Consider the following 17,683-nt stretch of genomic DNA (forward strand, 5'->3'; position numbering starts at 1 on the left):
CTGCAACATTCCAACAGTTATTTTCTTGAGCTGCAGAGGCTCCTATAGAGCAATTCGCAAGTATGAACCTCAGACTCTAAGTCAACCATTTGCTTCTTACTTCACACATTACACCATACAAGACATATGTTGCCTCTTACTCATTTTAAACACAACCATGTTTCTGTTTTCTCATTTGTAATGTGTAATATTAAAGAAGTGCTTGAACATTCCCAGGTGACAGCTTGACACGACACCTGAACATTTAGGCATGTCGCCTGAGCCAGGTGTTGGATGTACATGTCCAAGAGGCAGAGTGAACAAGCAAACAAGCAAGCAGAGAGTGGGTTACTCCCTCCTCATGGTCACATCAGGCCATCACCTGCCTGAGGCAGTCAGAAACAATCAATCAGAAGGAGGAGTGAACAAGCAAAGCAGAGGTGAGCAAGGCAGAGAGTCCATACACTCCCCATTAAGTGGTGGGTATTGCTGGGGGCAAGTAATGAGTCTGCCCCCACCCCAATGGGACAGAAGGTAACGTAGCCAAGTGTGTGGCTATAATACAGCAAGGGGGAACAATTGCCCTGGGCCACCAAATGCTGCGTCTACTTCCAGAGGCTACCAAGGGCTCACACACATCCCTGTCCACCTCTGGAGGCCCCCAGGTACCAGATGCTCATCCCCCTGCCTGAAGCCATAACAAAATGGGCCACACATTCTCTCAGCTGGCACATCTTTCAAACACTGGTGTTTCTTTCTCTGCCTCACTCAGGGCAGAGAAAGAACACACGCAAAGAGCACTTGAAGGAAGTGATGACTAAGTGGAAGAAGGGCAGCACAGCCCGTCTTGCCGAGAGTGGCCATGCCCCTTGTATATGACAACATGTGCTGGGGTGTGGCCAGCACACATTTATGCACACACAAAACAATGCAGGAAAGGGGCCACCGGCAGGAGCTTGTCCTGTGACCCCTGAACCTAGCTCCTAAATTTCTGAGCTGGTTCCTAGAGCAAAAGAAAATCCATCAAGGCCTACATCAAAGAGTGTTCTGGGTGACAGTATCAAGGCAGTGTGCACACATAACTCTCTCTCTCTCTCTCACTCACACACACACACGGAAATAATAAATGTACACTTTTTTTAAAATCTCCCCCACCTCCAGCTCAACATCTCTCTCCTTGGGCTGTGGGCACATGAAGAGGGGCACATAACCAAACACTTATTGAAGAAATCCAGGTTTATACATGAGTGACAGCTGCTTGACTCCGCTGGCAGAATAGAATGATGTATTTCCAGTTCTCACCTCTTTCCCTTTGATACTGCTATTCTCGTTCCATTCTACACATATACACATTTTTTCCAGATTCACAGTCTTGATAGTGGCACCATGGACTGCACCTGAGTGAAAGGACATTTGTTTTTAATGAAGCCATTTTTAAAAACAGTGCTAATTTTAACAAGTCAGAAAGCTATAGAAAAGCAAAATGTCTTGAAAGATCACTTAATCTGAAACATTTATGAGAGAATTATTATGTGGGTCTCACAAGCGCCTCTCAGACCAACCAAAAACAGAGTAATTAACCATTGGCAGACACATGTTTCCCTTCTTCTGGCTGATAACACTTAAGTCATATTCTAGCAGGATTATCCCCCCACCACACACACACACACTTTCCTCTGGGTCCCTTCCTTGACAGTCTTAATGTTCATTATGAGTACATATGATTATTCCACTCCCACTAATCCTGTGCTTGAGACTGAAAGCATATTTTACAAGCCAACATACCTAGCTACACCTGAGAAAGCTCAAATAACATTTTGTGTCATGGGAAGAGAGCTTGTTGTGATGAGGGCCCTCAATCTACATACAGAAACAGGATTAGTTATGCCTTGGCTAGCAACAGTTAACAATTTCCTTATCTTGAGCAAGAAGAAGAAGTACTGCTGTATCCAATGCTCAAAACTAGTTTTAGAAATGTTTGTCTGCACAGGAGATGGCAATGGTAAACTCCTGTATTCTACCAAAAGTCAACCACAGGGCTCTGTGGTCACCAGGAGTCAACACTGACTCGATTGCACACTTTACTTTACCTTGTCTGTAAAAGGCCCTTCAAACCTTTTTATAAGAGTTATGGCTTGGATCCAAAGAACCATGAGTAGGAGAAAAGATATTAGTACCGTTCCTGTATTAGTACTGTTTGCACTCTTGAATAAGAGCTAGCAAAAGACTTTGTGCAGTAGGGAACTACAGGGTTGTTACACAGTATGGGAAGCAACAAAAGTACAGGCTGTGCCATACAAACTGTAGTGGGTCATTAAAGGTCTTGAAGCTAGTGCAAAGCCTTACACATGACCTTATACAAACAAAAATTATCAGGATTTGGGATCATTCCTCATGCAATGCTGCTCTGGTAAGTGGAAAACAGCTCTTTCATGAACAAAAGAGGCTTTCTGCTAACAGAAGGGCAGTTTGGGATCACACCCAATATCTGCATATTACTATGAGCACAAAAATGAAGAGGAGAACAGCCAAATTCTCATTCTACAAAATGGATGCACTAGCTGCCAGTTAATTTCTCATTGCTAGTAAGGTTTTTATTTGTTTGTACGCACATCTTTCCATGCTCTGTCAAGTTTTACAAAGTCACAGAAGAGCTTTTTGCCTGAAATAAAGGACCCCATTGCTCCTCAGAAGCACAACAAGAGAGATCACCAGAGGCATAGGCATATCTTAGTGGTACAGCACATGCTAGAACTTCTACTAGAGATGTAAATTTTGGGTGGAATAAAAATGTTAAATAAATAAGATAAAAATTACAACATTGGGTAGATAGACCAATGGTTTGATTCAATATCAGCCAGCCTCCAATGTTCATTTGAGGTGCAGGACAAGGGTTTTTTAAGAAGAGCAAGACTGGAGATACCATACAGCTCTTAGCAAGGGATCCAGAAAGGGAATATTGCCCCCTAGGGCCTTCCACCTTGGGACTGTTTTTAATGAAAGGTGGTATATAAATTTAATAAAATAAATAAGGAGCTGCCTTATACCAAGCCACACTATTCAGGTCAGTAATGTCTATACTGAATGACAGTGGCTGTTCAAGTTGTTAGGCAAGAGTGTTTTCCAGCCCTATCTGGAGATGCCAGGAACTGAACCTGGGACCTTCTGCACCACTGGCCCACAGCTCCATCCCCATTCAGGTTTTCTTCCTTCAAAACCTATCCCCTACAGATACTGGGAGAAGAGGGGAAGAAAGAAGACAGAAACACAGCCTCAACTATACCTATAGCGCATGCGCACTATCTCCGCAAAAACCTTCAGAAGAAAACGCACTGGCTACGGGAAGAGAAACAAGTCAGTCTTAGCAGACGGAGATTTCTCCGCTTCGCTTCGTCCTTGCTTACCATTACTACGCTGAATATTAATCGATAGCCCGGGCTGGAGACACCTATAAACGCTTGAATCCATAGCACCAGAAAACTCCCAATCTCAGTCGTGAGTGGGGAAAAGCAACTCCTCCCCCTTCAAAAACCAGTATCGCAAAGGAACATTGACCCAACCGCCGCCGTTTTGAACGGGGCGCGCCGCAAAGCCTGCCGGTAAGTTACGTCTGACGAGAAACGTAGATTCTCGCAGAACTACGTCTACCAGCATGCCATGCGGCAGCCAGTTCTTCCATTTGTGCTCTTATTTACGGGAAAACTACATCTCCCAGAATGTCGTGCAATATCAACTTCAACTTGATATTAGTTTATCTCTCGAGATGGTGTACGTCTGCTGCAAACCCCACTAAGGGACATAATCCTTTACAAAATTACGATCGCACGTTATCCGACTTTTATCATTTCTAAAGGATCACATAGAAGTTTAGACAGGAGTTTTCCAATACAGGCTAATTGTGTCTTAATATTACATAATTTAAAGCTTGCTTATTTCTCTCTCTCTCTCTCTTTTTGCATTTTTGCCCTATAGTTTATTTTTATACATTTTTGCCTTGGTTTATACAACCATTTGCTATTTTACAGTCTTGCTTTATTTTTATAGGAATCTCGGCCTGTTTAGAATTACAATCTTGTGAATTTTTACAACACACAAAAAAGGACTCATTGTCTTTGTTGTATGAGCCTATTCACTTAGCCCTACTGAAGTGCCTGACATGGACCGCGATTCATAACCCACTTACTCTAGGGCAGTTTAATAAGGCTTCAATGAGGTTATATAGGTTGTACATGGGTTGTGGTTGTGGATTGTAGCCCAATCCTATATTTATTCAGGATTATGTTCAGGATTTTTTTTAACTCTGAGGATTTCAACTGCTTCACAAAAGGGTGGTCCACCAATGTGATTGCTCTAATTTTAAATTTGGGGATAAATCAAGCCCCAAGAATTACAGCCCCATTAGCCTAACTGATATAGAAGCAAAATTGTATGTATATTGTTTTATTGCAGAAACAGCTTCATCATAGCCTAATTCAGATGTTATCCAAAAGCCCCACTGTAGCCATATATAGCAGGTGAAGGGGGAGGAAGAACCATCCTGCCAGGTCACTCACCTGCGGGCACTGCCCTTCAGTGGGGCTTGTCTGAAGAGGGAAGAGCCCTACTCCTGGTGATGGAACATCCATGATTAGGAGGGTGGATCGATCTACCCTCAAGATGCAGGAGAGGAAAGCAGGTTCATACATGTGTCCGTTTCACAAGTTTGAAGAAAGTGTAATATTTTATACAAGTTGTTCTAGTAAGAACTAATTAGGCTACTTTCCTTTCACTGTCTCTACATCTGGACTAAATCTGGTGCAAATCGAGGTCCACAAGTTAGATCTCTTGCGCCTCAGATGTTCATGTGTCCACCATCTTGGATCAGGATGGATGTCGACATTACAAACTGCACCATTGAGGTGTCCCTGTATGTCATTCACTACAGCTGTTCCAAATTTGATTAAAATCAGTTAGTCCTCATGTTAGTGCACTTGTGCCTCAAATGTTTATGCATCAGCCATCTTGGATTGGGGTGGGTGACATCATCACAAACTACACCATTGGGGCATCCCTATGTGTCCATTCATCTGTAGCAAATTTGGTTCAAATTGGGTAAATTGTCCACAAGTTAGTGCACTTGCGCCTCCAAAGTTTATGTGTTCATCATCTTGAACTGAGGTGGATGACATCGTCACAATCTTTGCCATTGAGGTGTCCCTATGTGTCCCTACAGCTGCAAAAAATTTGGTTCAAATTGGTTAAGCGGTTCACAAGGTAGCCCACTTGCACCTCAGAAGTTTATGTCTGCCATCTTGAATCAACATGGATGACATCATCATGAGCTATGCCACTCAGGTGTCCATGTGTGTCACTCACTGCAGTGGATTACATCATCACACACCACACCATTTGGGCATCCCTATGGGTCCCTACATCTGTAGCAAATTTGGTTCAAATCAGTTAAGTGGTTCACAAGTTAGCCCACTTGCACCTCAAAGGTTTGGGTGTCTGCCATCTTAGATTGGGGTGGATGACATCATCAAACACTACTCTGTTGAGATGTTCCTTTGTGTCACTCACTGAAACTGTACCTAATTTGGTTTAAATTGGTTAGACAGTCCACAAATAAGCTTGCTTGCACCTCAGATGTTTACATGGCCGCCATCTTGAATTGGAGTGGATGACATCAACACATACCATGCCCTTTTGGCATACCTATGTGTCCCTACATCTGTAGCAAATTTGATTCAAATCGGTTAGGCGATTCACAAGTTAGCCCATGTGAGCCTCAAAAGTTTATGCGGCTGCCATCTTGGATCAAGGTAGATGACATCATCACAAACTATGTCATTGAGGTGTCCCTATGTGTCACTCACTGCAACTGTGCCTAATTTGGTTTAAATTGGTTAGTCCACAAATTAGCCCGCTTGCACCTCAGATGTTCACGTGGCTGCCTTCTTGAATTGGAGTGGATGACATCATCACATACCACACCCTTTGGGCATCCCTATGTGTCCCTTAAGTGGCGCAGTGGGGAAATGCTTGACTAACAAGCAGAAGGTTGCCGGTTCGAATCCCCGCTGGTACTATATTGGGCAGCAGCGATATAGGAAGATGCTGAAAGGCATCATCTCACACTGCGAGGGAGGAGGCAATGGTAAACCCCTCCTCTATTCTACCAAAGACAACCATAGGGCTCTGTGGGCACCAGGAGTCAAAATCAACTTTACCTTACCTTCATGTGTCCCTACATCTGTAGCAAATTTGGTTCAAATCGGTTAGGCAGTTCCCAAGTTAGCCCACTTATGCCTCAAATGTTTATGCGTCCACCATCTTGGATCAGGGTGGATGACATCACCACAAACTACGTCGTTGAGGTGTCCCTATGTGTCCCTACAACTGTACCCGATTTGGTTCATATTGGTCCACTCCAGACGTTGCGAAGTTGATAGGAGGGAACACACAGACACATACACAGAATGCCAGGTGATCTCATAAGCCTACTGGAAAGTAGGCTAATAAACACTAGTAAGTGACACCTGTTGTTGACTGGGCAAAGTAATTTGGTGTACATTATTTATTTATTTATCTATCATATTTGTATACTGCCTGATATGCATATCTCTAGGCAGTGTAAGAAATTTAAAATATTTAAAAGTCACAAATTAAAATACATGACAATAAAACAATATAATAAAATTATTAAAATAAGTTTTTAAAATAATTACAATTTTAATAATTAGAATTTATAAGATTAGATTTATAAGAAAGTTCAAGAAATTAAATATAAGTCATAGAATTTTTATTAATGTACTTGCAAAAGGAAACTGAAAGAACAGTTTGTAACTGATAAGTTTTCACCTTCAAACATTATTCATTTTATTGAATAATTGTCATATATGGTAAATTTGAATCATAGTAAATTTGAATTTGAGAAAGATCTTCTGCTTCTCTGGGCACTATGTCATTTTAGAATTATTTCTGATTATTGAATGTTAAAAATCTATTGAGAACAATAGCAGTTAAAATATGAGTATATCCCTAATTTCTTCTTAAAACATAATTAATTATGTTTAATTAATTATTTAAATTAAATTAACTAAACCTTTCCCCCAGCATGTTCTGGTATAGTGCATTCAGCTAATGTAAGTGGCAGGATTGTTCATGCAAAATTTGGTATCTGTAGGTATTGAGAAATATAACCATATTTCAAACCAACCAACCAATTCTTCAAGATATATAATAGATGGACTGGGTTACTTAAAATACAGTTCTAGCTGAAGAGGAAGCTGGTTTCCAGGAGGTTAAACTGAAATATCTGTTTTGTTCAAATTAACCATCTTATAATTATACTGGTCTGCAATTCTAAACACACAGTATTAGGGAGTGTAAGTCCCATTGAACTCAGATGAGCTTCGTTTTGAACAAATGCACTTAAGATTGCTCTGTAAAAGCAGAAACTTTTTTTTGGTCTTCTTTGTTCCTCATATCTGTTTCCTTCTTATCAATTAGAACCATTTATGACAAAAATTGAAGGTGACTCCTATAAACAAACATTTGCTGTTTTTAGCTAGGAAATTGTACAATACAATGGTACACGTTTATATTAATTTCGATGGTTAACTTGTGAGTTCACTAGTCACTGCTAAAGGCAAGGGTAGTTTTATCTGTACCAAATACAAAGCATATCTAAATTATAAGGGGTTGTTTAGTACCTCCTGCCCCACGTGGGGCTGCTGCGATCAACGTCATAATTCTCTCTCTCACACATCATCCCTTGGCTACTACCAAGATGTTAATCTGATATATAATTTATCCATCTTGTTTTCAATATATTGTGCTAAATGCAGCTGATGCCTTCTATTCCTCCCAATAAACTGCAATTTTTCAGAGGATTACCTGTGGCTATACCTCACAAGGCAGACCTAATTACAGTACACAAGCACGCATATGGGGAAAAACAAAATCCCCACGTAAGAACACACACAACAGCTGAGAAACAAATCTATTTTTCAACTTTTAAAAGATAGCCCCACCGAAGTGAGGCCTCAAAAAATTAGTTTCAAACTCATAAATGTTCCTCTCCACGGAAATCTTTAGTAAAAGGCGAAAGATTTATACGATCTGAAGAGAAACCAGAGTATGAAAATAAATAGCCGCAGCGATTGCCGGAGCATCAGCGCCTGCTGCTAAGGTTATAGTGACTCCCAAACTCGACTGTTAGTACTGCTTTCCCACAATCAAATATACATCTTTGTACTTCTGAGGTGTTCTGAGAACTAGAAAAATTCATATTGTACTGCCAAAAAAAGCAACAATTTTGGAAAAATAATTTTTAGCGCAATGCATCATGGTTGCAACTAAAAGCAAATGAACTCACAGCCTCTTCCTACTTGAGCAACGACACGGAAGTTTATCTGGAAAAGAAGGAGGAAGTAGTGAAGTGAAATCTTAAGTGGCGGGGGAGAGTAACGCACCAGCCTGTCAGAAAACCCAACCGGGCAGGGCTCGTTGAGGGGCAGGGGAAAGTGGTGCTGCACTGGCAGATATATGGTGAACGAGTGCTTTTGCTTTCCTAGCGCAAGCACCAAATCTATGCAGTTTAACTCATGATGGCGGCTCAATTCAAAGATGCTTGCTTGAAAGGAGACACAAGTGTTAGGAACGATTCTCATCCTCGTTTTCCACCAGTGCACTGGGAGATTGTAGATGTAGCTGATAAAAAGCTTTTGAAAAGTTTGAAAACCCACCTCTTCACCCAAGCTTTTTCATTTTTTTAAACTGTGGGGTTTTAATCTGTTTTTGATTTTAAATTATCTATTTTTTTTAAGTTTTATGTGTATGTTTTAAACTTGTTTTTATGTTATTGTTAACCGCCCAGAGATGAAAGTTTGGGGCAGTGTACAAATCTGATAGATCACTCACTCACTCCTGCTGACCTAGACGGGGAGGATCAGGTACCTTCCCTTTGTCACAATCTAGCAGGGTGTGCAGCCCGCTCAGTTTCCAAGAGGAGTTTCCCAAATTCCCTCCCGTCCTGCTCCTCATCCTATGCTGGCCAGTGCAGCAGTGGATGAGAGAGAAACTGCCAAGTGGAGCAGTTCAGTTCATGCTCCAAGAAACTGCTTTCAGTGGGTAGAAAGAGAAGGCTGACTCATGTTTCCTATTTGCCTGCAGAGCCTGAAGGACGTGGATGGGATACTGGTTTAGAATGGAGGAGAGAGTTTGTTTTCCCTTTGCCTACCATTTTCCTCAAGACAATTTCCCTTCAGAGCATGGGGCTGAAACAAATGTAAATGATTTGTTAGTATCACTATTGGTGACAGAGCATCTGCTTTGCATGCATAAGGTCCCACGTTCAATCGCTGGCATCTCTAAGTAAGGCTGGGAAAGACTCCTGCCTGAAATCTTGGTAGCTGCTGCCAGACAGTGTAGACAGTACTGAGCTAGATGACCCATGGTCTGACAGCTTCCTCCTGTATTTATCAGTAACATAATACTGGCAATCAGCTAGGTAGTCACTAGTAACTAGAGCAAGGCTGCAGCTAGCACCCTCTCCAGGTGCACAGCCTCTCCAGGGCGTTGTCCAGACTACGATTGCAATGGGTTAATGCGTTGAGTTGCAAACTGTGATGGAATAGTGTGGATTCGGGATGAGAGTAAAGGGTTGTTTAATGCTTCCTTGTTGTAAGCTGGCGGCCATTCATATTTTCCATCCCCAGAAACATATTTTCCAGGCAGGCAGGAGTGTCCATATTCCCTTTGAAACACATTTATCTGCCCCTCCTCCTGCTCCATTTGGGCCAATGGAGCTGTGGAGTGTGTGTGATGTGCAGCAGTGTAGGGCGGCTGGCAGCAGCCAGATGCACGGGACGTGGTCTCCCTCCCAAATGGGGCCACATGGCCCCTTTGGGAAGGGAGATCGGCCCATGCTGTGTTGGGCAGGATGGGCCGGAGAGGGGAGAGCCGTTCCCTCCTAAATGGGCAGGCGAGTGGAGCAGGCTGCTGGCTGACCCCACTCCCCCCCCCCCGCTGAGGCAGGTGTGCGACTGCCACTCCCCTCCAGAGGCAAGGCGGGCATGTGGGCAGCCTCGCTGCATGGAGCAGACCCTTCGCCTCTCACTGGCCACCGCTGCTCTCCACTGCACACATGGCGGTAGCCGTGCTGGCTTCCGTGCCACTGGGAGCCGTGGCGGGCGAGCTGAGCAGCTTGCTGGCTGCCGCCACTCCCCCTGAGCCATGGCGGGGGCAGCCTTGCCGGATGGAGTAGGTTGCTCACTGGCCGCCGCCACTCCCGCCCCAGAGGCTAGGAGTGCGTGCAGGCAGCCTTGCCAAGCAGAGCAGGCTGCCTGCTGCTCACTGGCCACCTCCTCCGCCATGCTGGCTGGCCTGCAGCAGAGCAGGCTGCTCACCGCTCACTACCTCGGCTGCTGCTCACTGCCTCCCCAGATGGTGTGGCTGGCAGGAGGCTGGAGCCAAGTGAGCAGTGAGGCAGGTTGCTTGTCTCTCGGGCTGCGGCAGCACCACCATTGTGGGGCCCCTCCAGACACGGGGCCCAGGGCAATCATACCAATTGCCCTGCCTTAAGAAAGCTCTCTAAGCGGTTTACAATGATTTAGCATATTGCCCCCAACATTCTGGGTACTCATTTTACCAGCCTCGGAAGGATGGAAGGCTGAGTCAACCTTGAGCCCCTGGGTCAGGATCGAACTTGTAACCTTCTGGTTACAGGGCGGCAGTTTTACCACTGCGCCACCAGGGGCTCAATAGGAAGGAAGAGGCAGAGGAAAGACGAGCCGCTCCCCCAGTGAGGGCTGTGGGATTGCATAGAGGTAAATGAATCATGATTCAGTTCAATGGGCTTCCTTTTAAGTAAGTGATTTATTTATTTAACATATTTGTATACTGCCCAAACCACAAGTCTCTGGGCAGTTTACAACAAATAAAAAGATTAAAACACTGCAACCATTTAAAACAACGTTAAAACTATTAAAAATAATCAAACAATTAAAACATTATCTAATTAAAAGCCTGGGTGAACACATGTGTCTTAACTGCCTTTTTAAAAGTTATAAGAGATGGGGAGACTCTTAAGCAAGTGGGATTGTACAGAAGTAAATGATTTAGCTCAATGGGTTTCCTCTTCAGTAAAAAGTGCACAAGAAAGGGTTGGATTAAGAAATCTGCTCAGCTGCACTAATATGAGTTTCTGACCAAAGAAGTAAATTAAAAGGGGAATGCATAAAAGAACTCTGTTGGGGAAATAAATAAATAAATAAATAATAAACCCCTCTGATCTCCTCCCTCCCCCTCCCCTTCTGTGTTGAGAAACTCCAGTTATATTGGAAGCAAGTGGAGGAGGAGGGAGATGTAGGGTTTGGGATCTGTTGGAGGAAAGGAGGGGAAAGCCGAGATTTCTCCCTGCCTGTTTCTCTCCCTGAGGCGAGGTGAAGCAAGCACAGGCGGGGGCAAAGAACTGTCCACACTGCAAAATGCTACAACAGATAAAATGTGAGTCAAGGCTTCCTACAACGGAAAAATACAGCTACTTTGCTGCAGCGCATTTACAGTGTTGTAAGGCAAAAATGCGTCTTTAAAATTCGAATTAAGGCATGGGAAATGTGAATGCACCCTGCTGACAACATAGTGACACCGATGTGGAAACACAGGCAATCTGGAGGGGCACTTAGCGGATGTGGTGTGAGTACCTTACAGTGTGTAATCTGGAAAACACCCAGGTACAAAGGCAGGGGCAGACTGAGCCTTTTGCCACCAGTAGGTGGCCAAGGATTTGCCGCCCCTGCAGCTGCAATGAGGGAGAAAGCCCCACTTTTTTCTCCTTAAAATCTGCTGCTGTGTGCTGCGGGATAAGGTGAGCAAAGGCCGCACAGTGGCGGCTGTGGGGAGGGGGCGAGGGGAAAGTCCCCCCCCTTATCTTTAAAATGCCCTGCAGGCAGGCAAAAGGGTGGCAGCGGGGAGAGTGGCAGTGGGCTGAGGGGAAAGCTCCCCCTTTTAGCAATGCCGCTACACGGGCAGCGAGGGCGGTGCATGTGGAGAAAGGCCCATAACAGACTGCAGACGGGCCATGCAGTCATTTGGGAAGGAGGACGGGAAATGGAAGGAGTTCTCGCTGCCGCAGCGAGAGCTCCTTCTACCTCCCCTCCTCCCCCCCTCCTCAAATGACTGCACACCCGTCTGCAGTCCATTATGGGCCTTTCTCCATGTGTGGAGAAAGGCTAAAAAATGATGCTTAACTTGCAGCGGTGGTGGTGGGGGCCCTCCAAAGGCATTTATGCTTAACTTGCATTAAATGATGCTTAACTTGCAGCAGTGTTAGTGGGGGAGGGAACCCTCCTGGCTCCAGAATGACGTAGGTGCACCTCTGCCTGCCATTGTCTTCCCGTCCCCATCGCTGTCCCCCAGGCAGCTGCTCTCGGGAGAGCTGCCACACATCGGATTAGCGATGGGTACGTTTAGGAGAATTAAATCTATAGATAATTAACTTAGTGTGATATAGCAGTCAAAGCAGTATTACTGCAAGGGCCCGTCCAACTTCAAATTATATCAAAGGGGAACAGAGCCGAGGTACTTCTGTGCACACAGGTCACCCTTCCTTCAAATAACAGCCATTGGCTTCCCTTACTGGGCCTTAGGTACTGCCTATCCCAACTGAGGTGACTACAAACATAAACAGTAGCCACAGCCATGGTGACAATCCCAGCTATGCTAGGCTCCTTTGCTGTATTGTATTGACAGGCTGGCACCACCCCACAGCTACCAGCATAGCAACTGGAAACTCCAAATGCCAGTTTAGTTCTTTCCATTGAGGACACACAAGTAGCCAGCACGCTCCAGGTAAACCGTACCCTTTCTGGAACACCAGCTGCTCCTCATGATGACAGATATGGGGTTTTTCTCCTGTCCCAACTGTGAGATGGGATTTCGCTCCAGGCGGCTGCTAGAGAAGCACATGGGGAAATTCTGCATTGGGGGAGAAACAGCAGCTGCAACCGATGCCAGAGACCGGAACAGGCAAGCCCTACATAAGGGGAAAGAACCTAAGAAGACAGAGACACCAGACAGCATGGTAAAACTTGGTTGGGCTCTGAGTAGTTTAAGAGTATACTTGCCCACAGCATCCCCACATTTGGGGGCTATCAACAAAGGTACTGAAGATGGGAGGGGGGACATTGTGCTCCTTAGTTTTAATGACCGCATTAATACATCAGATAAGACTTGTCCAGACATAAGGGAAGTCAATCTTTTTCTTACTTCCTGAGTAATTGCTCTCCTACTTGAACAATAAGTAGCAGATGGGTATTCTACTCACCCTCTTGCCACCTTTTACTAACTAAAAGTAAAGTGTGTTGTCGAGTTGGTGTTGACTCCTGGCAACCACAGAGCCCTGTGGTTGTCTCTGGTAGAATACAGGAGGGATTTACCATTGCCTCCTCCCGCACAGTGTGAGGTGATGCCTTTCAACATCTTCCTATATCGCTGCTGCCCGATATAGTCTGGGAAACATACAGTAGGCCAATAGTAATGTAATATCTAATTTATTTCACTAATGAGAAAATAAATAGTTGAACCAAAGATAACAATTCAAGATAAAACATGAATAATAACATATACAATAATGATCAAAGACATATAGAGGAGATATGATTGAACAGGGCAAAAAATGGGGCTGCTGGATAAAGTGAGGCTCACAGCTGTCTGTCCCTAGCTGGCTAACATAAACATGGCTCAAATCAGTGAAAAAAGCAAAAACCCAGGTAACCAAGGAAATGCAAAAAAATAATAATGCAAAAATGGCATAACAAGGAACAATAAATGTCAGTATAGAGGGACAAAAAGAAGATGATGTCAAAAGCATGGCTGCCAGAAGGTGTCGTAAATGGTATGATCTCAATACCGTCCATGCAAGAGTAAAAGTTACAAGTTGCAAAGAAAAGTCCAACCGAGCGTAGCCTCAGTAGAATGTGAGTGTCATTGCCAGACAATACTGAGAGGCTTTATTCAGCCTGAGGAGTGAGGAATTGGTACTAATGATGTTTAGGAGGCTGATGAAGCTATCTTCGTGAAACAGCTTATTTCCAGAAGAGCCGTTCGGCATATGAAGTCTGTATTCATCTACAAGGACATGAGGGGCCTTAGTCTGTGATTGATGACACTCACATTCTACTGAGGCTACGCTCGGTTGGACTTATCTTTGCAACTTGTAACTTTTACTCTTGCATGGACGGTATCGAGATCATACCATTTACGACACCTTCTGGCAGCCGTGTTTTTGACATCATCATCTTTTTGTCCCTCTATACTGACATTTATTGTTCCTTGTTATGCCATTTTTGCATTATTATTTTTTTGCATTTCCTTGGTTACCTGGGTTTTTGCTTTTTTCACTGGTTTGAGCCATGTTTATGTTAGCCAACTAGGGACAGACAGCTGTGAGCCTCACTTTATCCAGCAGCCCCATTTTTTGCCCTGTTCAATCATATCTCCTCTATGTTTTTGATCATTAGTGTATATGTTATTATTCATGTTTTATCTTGAATTGTTATCTTTGGTTCAACTATTTATTTTCTCATTAGTGAAATAAATTAGATATTACCTTACTATTGGCCTACTGTATAGTAATACATATTTCTAACTGTTTGTTTGATGCACATGATTTTCAAAACATTTTCGTTTTAGTCACGGTTGGGTTTTTCCCCCCTTCTGTTTTGCTTGGTTGTATTTCCGTGATTGCCCTTGCTTTTGTTTTGGGAAACATACCAGCAGGGATTCAAACTGGCAACCTCTGGCTTCCTAGTCAAGTCATTTTCTGCTGTTCCATTAGGTGGCTGCCAGCCCTGTCAAAATAAGAGCGGCACTATTTCTGATGGCCTTCAGAAAAATATTGAAGACACACCTGTTCAGTCAGGCTTTTAGTTTATTTTTTCTTTTAACTTGATTTTAAATTTAATTTGTATATTAACTAACTGATTGATTGATTGATTGAGAATAAAGGTATGTACTGACATAACCAGCTGGGACAAAATATTAAAATGGCGTGTTATAACTGACTATCATCTACCATTTTCTGTTTGTCCATATAAAAGCAACTTTTTGTTTCTCCCTTTCTTTGGTACTACTAGACTGTAGTAAGGATGCTTGTATTCTCCACCTCCACTGACAGTCATATGAAGGGTAGAGATGTACTTTTTCAGAGGAAGAGAGCAATATTTTTCTCCTTGTGTTATCAGAAATCCATCTGTAGACCAATCTGAGTCCATTTGGGGATGCAAAGCCACTCCGCAAAGCCCTAACTCTGAGATTATAGCATCCCCACATTCTAGCAACAGCTTAATAATGACCTGCACAGGGTCAGCAGATTCTCTCAGCATTGCTGGGGGGGGAGGATGTTTTCTCTCTCTAGTTTCCCCTGCAAATGGCTCCATGAGTGATCCTGCATTTGACCAAAGAATTGCTGAACCTCAAAACAAACAAACAAAAAATACAAATGTCTAAAGGTTAAAACATAAATTTTAATGTATGTTTATCTATGATTTTTATCTTTTTATGAATTTTTAATGTGTTATATTTTATGTTAATTCTGTACACCGCCTAGAGATTTGTATACTAGGCAGTATATAAATTAAATAAATAAATAATAAAGATTGTGTGGACATTGGGGGAAGGGAGTCTATATGGTCAGGTCTATCAGTAGCTACTAGTCTGGTGGCTATAGGCCACCTCCAGCCGCAGAGGCAAAGATGCTAGGGATGTGCACGGAACCAGTTTGGAGGCCCTTTGTGGGCCTCCAAATTGGTTCAAAAGACCAGTGGTTCCGCCAGTTCAAAGGGGGGGAATCTCTTTAAGGACAGGGGAGGGCCCTCTTACCTCTCCCAGTTCATTTGCCCCACCAGTGTTGCCTTTTAAAACTGTCCGGTGGGGCAGCAGCATACCTCCTTGCCACCCCGGTGCTTCTTTGGACTGGAAGTGGCTGGAAGTTGCCGCTACATGGCAACTTCTGGTCCAAGGAGGAACCGGGGCGGCAAGGAGGTACGTTGCCACCCTGCTGGACCATTTTAAAAGGCAGCGCTGGCAGGGAAAATGCAGCGTGAGAGGTAACCCTCCACCTTCGAACTGGCAGGCACCAATTCCATGCACACCACTACAAGATGCCTCTGAATACCAGTTGCAGGGGAGCAACAGCAGGAGAGAGGGCATGCCCTGACCTCTTGCTTGTGAACTTCCCAGAAGCATCTGGTGGGCCACTGTGTGAGACAGGATACTGGACTCGATAGGCCTTGGGTCTGATCCAGCAGGGCTGTTCTTATGAGTTGTGTTGCTCATACCCAGTGATATGGGCATTAACCATTAGCTGTTCATTTTCACAACCTCATTCCACACAGTACTTCCTACTGCACTTGAGGCTATGTATGTATGACACATTTTCTTATTCCCAAACTATTGCAGTTTGAGTTCTAGGAAAATATCTGCCACAGAAGTACAACCTTGAGAAAAGACATATAGACCTAGTACATCGACTAAGTAACATCTTCACAAAGCTCCAGGAGCAGCTCCTCTTAACAAAAAAAAAAAGGGGGGGGAGAAAAACACTTTTGAGGGAGAAAAAATATATATATAGTGGAATACAGATATGAGATATTAATTAGGTTTGGCGGTAGGGGAGTTCAGTAAAATAAGTACCACTGTCAGAGGGGTACAAATTAGGGTCCCAATTTGTTTTTGGGTATTTCCATTCTCAATTTAAGTGTCAGTTAATATTGTTATTTGTGGGAGTGGCCAACATTCCTCACTTCCTCTCACAAAATGGATCTTTTGTCTTTTGGATGATAGGGACCTTTTAGCACACTTCACAGTTGCTCCCTTGAATGGCTTTATTTAAACATTCCAGCTTCCATTAGCCTGCACCTCAGTCACAATATATTTGCCTGTCACTCACTCCTGCTGCATTAATTTGTTTTCTGTTACGGTTGGTGGTTTCTTTGGAACAGTATCATCATCTGCAAGAGCCAAAAGCAAAGAAGCACCACTTAAGACACTGGGAAGATCAGGCATGGGAGCAACAAGCACACCACTCCAGAAGTTTGGATTATACAGGAAGCATTTCAGACAGCCAGGCCTTGAAGAAGCTGACAGAGGAGGTACTGTGCAAAAAAGGAGGGAAAGCACTCTTCGCACTCGATGCTCCATTACCCTGATTCTGGGTGAGATTATTGCTAAGCAGTTTGGGAAACAAGTAGAAGCATCTCCAGTTACATGGTGGAATAAATAGAGTACTATAAGGAATTATTCATGTGGTCATTTTGCCATTGTGGTAATATGGTGAAGCCCTCTCAAGCTAACTTCTTTGATTGGGTGGGTCACTATCTTGTGAATGCTCTGACATATCTCCAACACATCTGGAGACAGCAGCTTGTCACCTGAAAAACACTGAAAATTAGACTGAACCAGAAAACTTAACATGAGCACTCACAAAATGAGTTCGTACCCTAGAAAAGCCAACTGATTGTAGTGGATTCGGGAGCACTAGGACACACACACACACACGTGTGTTGGATGTGTGAGAATAATACATACCAGACCTCTTCTAATAACTATTTATTGCTTACAGTTTGATGGAAAAGCCCAGTGCATAAAACTCAGATTGGTGAAAAATAAACAATCACAGTTCATCGGAGGACTGTCAATCCCTCCGATTGTAGCCCTCGGG

General features: G+C 43.7%; 2 protein-coding genes and 1 non-coding gene across 18 annotated transcripts in view; 1 reads left to right on the plus strand and 2 right to left on the minus strand.

Annotated features, from left to right (window-relative positions):
- The window catches only part of KIF2C (kinesin family member 2C), a 40,430-nt gene extending 32,554 nt beyond the window's left edge, over positions 1–7,876 (minus strand). For 2 of the 7 annotated variants that reach the window (XM_053244316.1, XM_053244315.1), the window contains exons 1-2: positions 3,384–3,585; positions 1,282–1,376 (exon numbers count right to left, since the gene is read on the minus strand). In XM_053244316.1, coding sequence (XP_053100291.1) covers positions 1,282–1,376; positions 3,384–3,447 — 159 coding nt within the window. In that variant the 5' untranslated portion in view covers positions 3,448–3,585. Of the gene's footprint in view, positions 1–1,281; positions 1,377–2,069; positions 3,239–3,262; positions 3,282–3,383; positions 3,586–7,857 lie in introns of those variants that run through there. The other 5 variants (XM_053244311.1, XM_053244309.1, XM_053244314.1 and 2 more) reach the window with 4 other exon arrangements.
- Positions 301–17,683, plus strand: part of CCDC17 (coiled-coil domain containing 17) — a 67,294-nt gene continuing 49,911 nt past the window's right edge. For 2 of the 10 annotated variants that reach the window (XM_053244304.1, XM_053244303.1), the window contains exons 1-2: positions 12,341–13,045; positions 16,965–17,114. In XM_053244304.1, the coding sequence (XP_053100279.1) occupies positions 12,851–13,045; positions 16,965–17,114 (345 nt within the window). In that variant the 5' untranslated portion in view covers positions 12,341–12,850. Of the gene's footprint in view, positions 420–3,210; positions 3,579–10,716; positions 10,791–11,149; positions 11,470–11,691; positions 11,831–12,340; positions 13,046–16,964; positions 17,178–17,683 lie in introns of those variants that run through there. The other 8 variants (XM_053244301.1, XM_053244299.1, XM_053244297.1 and 5 more) reach the window with 8 other exon arrangements.
- LOC128325519 (U5 spliceosomal RNA) lies at positions 7,987–8,102 on the minus strand. The gene has a single exon (XR_008307502.1). It is a non-coding gene; the product is annotated as a U5 spliceosomal RNA (small nuclear RNA).

This window comes from Hemicordylus capensis, chromosome 4 (assembly GCF_027244095.1).
Source record: "Hemicordylus capensis ecotype Gifberg chromosome 4, rHemCap1.1.pri, whole genome shotgun sequence".
Taxonomy (NCBI): Eukaryota; Metazoa; Chordata; class Lepidosauria; order Squamata; family Cordylidae; genus Hemicordylus; species Hemicordylus capensis.